The 8,483-nt window shown below is 45.0% G+C and overlaps 1 protein-coding gene across 1 annotated transcript in view; it reads right to left on the bottom strand.

Moving 5' to 3' along the window:
• Positions 1-292: 292 nt before the first annotated feature.
• WIPF1 (WAS/WASL interacting protein family, member 1) overlaps positions 293-8,483 on the bottom strand; it is a 14,431-nt gene continuing 6,240 nt past the window's right edge. The window contains exons 4-6 of the mRNA XM_009894637.1: positions 3,750-3,962; positions 1,930-2,043; positions 293-616 (exon numbers count right to left, since the gene is read on the bottom strand). Of these exons, the coding sequence (XP_009892939.1) occupies positions 561-616; positions 1,930-2,043; positions 3,750-3,962 (383 nt within the window). The 3' untranslated portion in view covers positions 293-560. The remainder of the gene's footprint in view (positions 617-1,929; positions 2,044-3,749; positions 3,963-8,483) is intronic.

Here is an 8,483-nt window from a genome sequence, read left to right as displayed (position 1 = left end):
GGTTTGCTTGGCTAAGCTGAAGTGAAACTGTTCAGGATGAACTCTTGGCCACCGTGTAGTTGGTCTATGGCTTGCAGAAGCAGATGGGCCAAGTTCCCCATGCAAAGAAGGATCCAGGGGACTCTTGGCTGCATGGTTTTCTTCAGCAACCGAAACAGAAAATAGATTGTACTTTATCATTCAAATAATACAGCCACTGTACCCAAAGTGAATGAAACAGCTTTGTTCCAGCTCTCATCAAATTCAAAGCCAGACTTCCCATGGAGCTCTCAACGGGACAGGGCTGGACACAGTAAGCATGATGCACGTATGTTGTGTATGGTCCACAAAATGCTTTTCATGACAGCTTGCACTATAAGCAATAAAATTTATAGCTTTCAGCAACTATAGTTCATAAGCTGCATCTATTACTTCTGTAATAGAGACTGAAGTTTGTTCCAGCTGACAAGCCAAAAGTGGAAATAAAGCAAAACAGACAACTTTCCAATGATGTGGATAGGAGAGCTGACTTGAAGGAAACTTGAAAAAAAACGTTGCCCAAAGATGGGCCAGAACCCATTTCACCTTGGTATAGGTGGAAGCGGGGGAGCACCTCTTTCTTTTCGGCCAGAGCCACCTAAAAGAGAAAGTAAGTTTTTTGTGTTACTCCTCCAGGTTTCTTTTAAAGTAGGAGTTTGCATCCAGCCCATTAATTCAGTAACTGGTGAAGATCTGCTCATTTTCTTGCCTAGCTATTTTACTAAAAAATCTTTGTAGAGTTTCCAGTTAATGTATTAAACAACATCAGAACTTCAAACAGTGTAAAAGAAAGTTTTAAACTGACACTATCCCCAAATGTCTGGAAAACATATGTATTTTAGTCCTTTGTCCCCTTCTCAAAACAGATTGATAGTTCTTGTAAGTCTAGCCTTACAATTTTATGTGAACCCGTACCTTCTCAGTGCTACTTGCAACACATGCAGATTTCAGTGAAAGTGGCAAGCTCTAAATACAGTAACATTTCAAAGTTCTTCACGTTTTTCCCTATACGAACATTTTCATTGCAAACTCATGAAAGGAAACATAAAAAATGTATATATTACTGTGCCTTTCTTCGTGGAGTAATACCAATGGGATGAAAGCTCACAGGGCAAAGTGAAGGGTCAGAGACTAACAGGAATTTCTGCTCCAAACAAAAACCTCATCATTTGGCAACAGGGGAGAGAGAGAAACATCTGAGTGTACAGATGATTACAGGATAACTATGAGCCACCAATGTCACTGGTTGTGAAAGAAGTAAATTGATCCTTGGGTGTATCAGGCAAAATATCACGAATGAAGATAGGAAACATTTATGCTGCTGTAGAAGACATGGTTGAGACCTGAACTGGAACAGCATGTAACGCCAATTGGAAAAGACAAAGTCAAACTGAAATGTATACAGAAGCAACCCTGATGATCAGAGAACATAGCGTGGAAGCAGAGTGTAGTACATCCCGATTTAATCAGCCCAGGAAAACAAAAGCTGAGAGGAGGAAATGACTGTTGTCTTAAAAAATATTAGGGGTTTAACATGCCAAGGAGGGAGGATAACTAAACTCAAGGATGATGTTGGCACAAGAATAAATGAGTTGTGCATGAATTTAGACGGGAAATGAGGAGGAAGTTCTAGGGGATAATGGCTGCCTGTAGCAGAAGGGCTGACTACAATGGCAGAGGAGGACTCTTAGAATACACATTCCAACTTGAAAACCTAAAAATTCCCCCCTCAAATACAAGTTTAAGAGGGCTTGTGCCTGTGAATCTACATTTAGCTTTTTGTGGTAGGGAAGGACGACCAGGCTGTTAGTCTGAGAAGTTTTGAAACCTCAGCATCCAGTCTCTTCCCCATTTACATTGTTTTTAGGATGATACGCTGAAATTCCAACAGCAGAGATGGAACAAACTTACCTCTGCTTTCATTTCTTGCTAGTTTACTGGGATAACTTCTGTTCACGGGTACATATGGCTCTGGAGGTGGCAAATCAGATATAGGATGAAAAGAAAATCTGCTTTCCCATTCATCTGAAAAAAATCCCATGCAATTTACTCGTTAGTTTTGTGACACAGCTTCAGGAAAGTAAATTGACATTACTGTTATGTTTAATACATGTTTTATATTGCAAAATGCTTACATAGCTGAATATTGAACCAGCATTTTATTGGGAAGTCAGGGAAGAAGATGCTTTAGGTTAGAGAGGTTTGAGAACAGAAATTCATATTAACTTTAACTGATCACTTAGCCAATTTATCACAAAATCACAGATCAGGAAAACAGCCATAATTCCACTGAAATAAGTGCTACGTTCCCTTGCATGTATAATAGATCTGCTTTTTTAACATACACAGGCATAAATACGTATGTGTTACTGGAAATGCACAGTGTCTCCTACTTCAGAACAGTATTTTGTTCCTGGGCATAGAATTCTCAGATATTTGTACTTTGTTGATATACAGAGCTCAAAAGCATCATTAAAAACACACTGTCCTATAAGTGGTGTTTTTTCTTTCTTAATTTTTACACAGGAAAAAGAAAATTTGGGGCTGCTATGATAAAACTTATGATGACAGAGAAACCTGTATGTAACTAGTGTCAAAAATGGAGAAATACATCAGTTGAAACTGTATCTCTTGAGACTACATGGGTCCTACTGATATACTTACTGAGTCTATAGGACTCTAAAGAACAGAGCAAGCTGATCAGTTTCTTCATTGAAATAGGAAATGTTTATGGAGCTCTGTTCTGCACTTGAATTTGGAGGCCCAAGGAAGAAAGTGTGGGCTATCTTAAACTTTGTAATTTCTTCGCTTGGTTGCTTCAGGACTTTGCAACCATAACTTTCTTGCAATATTGTTGTATTTAATTGCATAATGTAATGAACAGCTGAGTAAGTTTTGCCGAGCAGTTGTACATGTGGTTATTTGCTGGGATCCAGTTTTTCTATGTTTACTCCCTATGGTTGCAATTAGAAAGCAGTGTGTAAATGAGATGCAGGTTCTGAACCCTGCAAATGACTTGCGCAGGAAAAAATGTGTCTGTGACCCACCTGCCTTATCTGATGTGTGAAGATGTTTCAAAACTGTGAGTTACAGTTTTATTTTCTGCTTGCTTTTAGTAATCTTATAAATGTCAGAAATACCAATTTTGGCCTCCCATAATTAGCTGAAAGATTTATCTGTCCTTTGCAAACAAAAAACAATTCAAAAGGAAAGCATGATTAATCTTTAAAACAGAGCAATCTTGGACCTCACCTTTTCAATAAACACTAGCAAAAAGACAGATACTTGAGATTTTCAGCAACGTTCTGACAATCTCTTCCCTCATCTGTTTTTCAGCTTTCGAGTCATCATCTAACTTGTTCTGACTTCCAAAGAGTCTTAGCGTAGCTATGGTTTGAATTCATAGCAGAGTCAGAACAATCCCCTTAGGCCTTGATTCTGTATTGTAACAAAGCAAAGCACAATGAATATGTTTCTTTTTTTCAGGATATTTTTCAAAGGGTTATTTTGGAGATGATATTGACAACTTTGCAGTTCTGCTCTATGTATGGCATATTTACTCTGTTCTTAATTGGCAAGGTTAATTGAGACCCAAATGACACCTGTGTTGGTCAGAAATCAAAGGTCTGCACTAGAAACAAAGCCTCTATCCCAAACTTGTTTTGACGTATTAAGGCCAAAAGCTGCTACACAGTCTCTATCAAAGGCAAACAACTGGGAGGATGGCTTACCATCACCTGGATCCTGGAAGCCATTTCTGACAGCTGATGAAGGCGGCGGCGGTGGTGGCGGTGCTGCCGAGCCCGGCCGGTCGGGGGGAAGCGGCGGTCGTGGTCCACCTCTCTGGTTGTCCAGCCCTGCCCGAGAGGGCAGCTGGGGAGTAGCAGGCAAAGCCCTTGAAGTGCTTCCATTTCTGCTTATGGGAGGAGGTGGTGGAAGGGGGCCTGGAGCAAGAGAAGAGGCAAGCACACAAACACTGGTTGCACCAGGGGTTATTCCGCTGGTGGTAAGCCCCTGCCTGTGTCCCACAGCCTGCCGATAACAAACTGGAGAGGGGGGGCTGGCTTGAGACTCTCGGTCCCGAGAGGGAATCGTCTTCAGTGCCCACTTCCCTGATCTCCAGGGCTCTCTAGGGAGTTGGTGCTGATTTGAAGACCAGAGATCAGGGGAGCAGGGTATATAAATACACCTCAGTGCCCATATTCCCATTTCCCTCAGCTAAAAAAGCATCCGTAGAGGTGCTGGTCCTTGAAGCCACTTTTATATCACTCCAAATTATGTTGGCCACAATGAGCAGAAGTTACAGCTGGAATTCAGGGTACCATGGAGGTCCAAACTGTAGCCCATTTCCTTTCCATGTACTATTGCAAGGCACGAAGACGTGTAACACAAGAGCTCTGCTACCCTCAGAGCCTCTTTGTCCATAGGGGTGCTTCCCTCTGGGTGTCACAGCCAGGGTTTGCGGTGGCGCACAGGGGAATTCAGCCCAGGAGTGGCAGCATTAAGCAGCATGGCATCAGCTGCTCATTTATTAACATATGTGCTGCATGCCAGGTTTTTCGGTAGTTGGAGCATATCCACCTCCCACTAAACTGGAAACAGACCTCACACGTAGACTGGCATTCCCAGTGTCTATGTATCTGAGTAACTGGCATGGTGACACGACCGGTCAAATATGAAGGAGCAGCCCACGTAACACAGGACCAGGGCTGTCCTGAGGGCAGGGAAGGGCGCTTCTCTGAGGAGGTGGTAAATAAAGGCAAGAAAGCTGCTGCTGCCAGGGAGAGAGGTACCCATGGTTAGGACACAAGGAGACAAAGCAGAGGGTGTGGAGGGCTATGCGTGTTCAAAGGTCTCACTACCTCTCTTTGGCACAGTTGGGCAACTGACAATTATGTTTATTTTTATGAAATGCTTCCTTGTCCTGATGAAATCTAGCTACAGACATGCATGTTGAAAAAGAGAGCAGCAGATATTGCGTCTCCAGCAACAAGCACTGAAACATGCTTCAAGAAACATGCTGTACTTTGTAGGTTTTTTCTTCTCCCCTCCCTCTTTTTTTTTTTTTCTTCTTTTTTTTACAAATTACTGAAGCTTGCCTCCAGGGAATGGTTTCTAAGAATGAGAAGCATTTAGCAACTTCCAGAATAGTTTTGCTTACTCTCTCAACCTACCTAAACCCCATCATAGAATAGTTTGGGTTAGAAGGGACCTTTAAAGGTCATCTAGTTCCAACCCCCCTGCAATAAGCAGGGACACCTTCAACTAGATCGGGTTGCTCAGAGCCCCATCCAACCAACCTTGAATGTTTCCAAGGATGGGGCATCTACCACTTCTCTGGGCAACCTGTTCCAGTGTGTCACCGCTCTTATTGTAAAAAATATATTCCTTATATCTAGTCTAAACCTACCCTCTTTTAGTTCAAAACCATTACCCCTTGTCCTATCGCAACAGGCCCTGCTAAAATGTATGTCCCCATCTTTCTTATAAGCCCCTATTAAGTACTGAAAGGCTGCAACAAGGTCTCCCCGGAGCCTTCTCTTCTCCAGGCTGAACAGCCCAAACTCTCTCAGCCTGTCCTCATAGGAGAGGTGTTCCATCCCTCTGATCATTTTTGTGGCCCTCCTCTGGACCTGCTCCAACTGGTTCATATCTTTCCTGTGCTGAGGGCTCCTGAGCTGGACACAATACTTCAGGTGGGGTCTCACCAGAGCAGAGTAGAGTGGCAGAATCACCTCCCTCACCCTGCTGGCCATGCTTCTTTTGATGAATACAATTGGCCTTCTGGGCTGCGAGCGCACATTGATGGCTCATGTTCAGCTTTTCATCCACGAGTACCCCCAAGTCCTTCTCAGCAGGGCTGCTCTCAATCCCTTCATCCCCCAGTCTGTAATGATACTGGGGGCTGCCTTGACCCAGGTGCAGGACCCTGTGCTTGGCCTTGTTGAACTTCAAGAGGTTCACACGGGTCCACTTCTTAAGCTTGTCCAGGTCCTTCTGGATGGCATTCCATACCTCAGGTATGTCAACCACACCACTCAGCTTGGTGTTGTCTGAAAACTTGCTGAGGGTGCATTCAATCCCACTGTCCATGTCAGTGCTGAAGATATTAAACAGTACTGGTCCCAATACAGACCCCTGAGGGACACCACTTGCCACTGATCTCCATCTGGACATTGAGCCGTTGACCACTACCCTCTGGATGGGACCATCCAACCAATTCCTCATCCGCCGAACAGTCCACCCATCAAATCTATATCTCTCCAATTCTGGGAGAAGGATGTTGTGGGGGACCGTGTCAAAGGCCTTACAGAACTCCAGACAGACGAGATCAGTAACTCTTCCCTTGTCCACTGATGCAGTCAGTCCATCATTGAAGACCACTAGGTTGGTCTTGCCCTCAGTGAAGCCATGCTGGCTGTCCCAAATCGCCTCCCTGTCCTTCATGTGCCTTAGCATAGCTTCTAGAAGGATCTGTTCCATGATCTTCCCAGGCACAGAGGTGAGGCTGACAGGTCAGTAGTTCCCAGGGTCCTCCTTTCTACCCTTTTTTAAAATGGGTGCAGTGTTCCCCTTTTTCCAGCCACCGGGGGCATCACCTGACTGCCATGACTTTTCAAATATCATGGAGAGTGGCTTGGCAACTACATCAGCCAATTCCCTCAGCAGTCTGGGATGTGTCTCGTCATGTCCCATAGACTTCTGTATGTTCAGGTGCCTCAGGTGGTCACAAACGTGATCTTCTCTTACAGCGGGAGGGACTTTGTTCCCTCAGTCCCTGCCTTGCAGTCCATCCACTTGAGAGGTGCCGGGAGGGAGGTTGCCAGGGAAGACTGAGGCAAAAAAGTCGCTGAGAATCTCAGCCTACTCCTCATCTATTGTTACTAGTTTGCCAGTCTTGCTCATTGCTCTGTGTGTGTGTTTGTACACTTTCTTTGACCCCATCATCTATATTGAACAGCTGAAGAATAGGAATATTTATATTTATAATTTATTGCTACAACTTCCTTCTCCTTGTTAAGCCAGCAGAAAGGTAGCACAGATTTGCCATAACCATCTGCTTCAGAACACAGCCAACCAGGAAAGCACTGGTGGAAGCAGAGGCCACCACAGAAGAAGCTCTTGGAAGTGTCTGAATAATTGCAGATGCTCTCTGCAACTTTGATCCATGCTCCCAGTCAAACGTGACAAGATTTCTCTGGTTTATTTACTGCAGGCCTCGGGGCCGGTATCTTCTGTAACTGCATGGCTGCTGTAGGTGCTGTGCTATAAGAGATCCAGGCTGGTTCAAGGAGCTGGAAAGCAACATGGATGGCTATTGTCTGTGGGAGCTCCCATGACATTCACCTCTGTTGTCCAGGACTGGGCAGGTTTCAGATGATTCCTGATTTTTACTCCAAAGGATGAAACAAAAGACAACTCTATGGAGCTTCCTAGTGTTGCCTTCCGTTCAACGCTTCTCCCTTCCCAACGTTACAGGGCCTGGCTGTTTGTGCCTAAATTCTCTCATCTCCAAAGGGAGAACCATCAGGTATTAAGAGACCTAAGTTACCACATGCAATTCTTAAAAGTTATGAACAACAGTTGTCACAGAGGAAAAAGCATATTATGAAATCAGTCAAAGGAGACACTTCTATTTTTAGTCTCATTTGAAATCTGCATATGGTAAGTAACAGCAGTGAGTCCTGCTGTAACAACTGCCATTATATTTAACAACTGTTGTCGAGGTCTTTTATTAAAATAATTTCTATTTGGCTGTAAGTGTTCATGTCTCCCGACACGTAGATGGTCGGGTTCTGCAAAACTCCATTCACGAGAATGCCACCATTAACTCGCGCTGGTTGACTCAGGAAGGCAAATGGTGTCACCTATTAGGTGCTAGATAAACCAGCTTCTTTGCATCAAAGAACATAAGGGGGAACCCCGCTGTTTGCAACCCTTTTCAACTACAGTAATTATAATGAAAGTTGCTGAGATCTGCAGGCTGGTGATGCACAGTGACTTTCCTTAGGCCACCGCGATGCCCATAAACCCTCACTTCCAACTGCAGAGTCCCTTGTGCCGAGCAGCACCGTCTGTCGCCCATGCAAACCACGGCAGCGGCTGGCGGGGGAAGGCACTGCCCCATGCCCCATCGCGCTCCTCCAGCGCTCTCGTGCATCGCAACAGGGCGAAAAAGTGACACCCCAGCCGAAGCCGTCCGATGCTGCTCCTTCTGGGGGACAGCAGGCGAAGCACCTGCAGGGCTGTATCAAGGCTGGGTGGCTGAAGATTTTTGGGTTACGCTCCAAGGGGCACAGCCACCCACACCCTTGGGCAAACCGAGCGTTTCCCCTTTCCGTAAAGAACTGTCACTTTGCCTCACAGCACCCATCTATTCGACCCCTGTCACGCTACCACCTTCGGGACCCCCAGCCCCCCGGTTCTCCCCTCACCGCCCCGGCTCCCTACCTGAGCGGCTGGGG

Source organism: Charadrius vociferus, unplaced genomic scaffold (assembly GCF_000708025.1).
Source record: "Charadrius vociferus isolate BGI_N301 unplaced genomic scaffold, ASM70802v2 scaffold161, whole genome shotgun sequence".
Taxonomy (NCBI): Eukaryota; Metazoa; Chordata; class Aves; order Charadriiformes; family Charadriidae; genus Charadrius; species Charadrius vociferus.
This window is presented reverse-complemented; position numbering and strand designations above follow the sequence as displayed.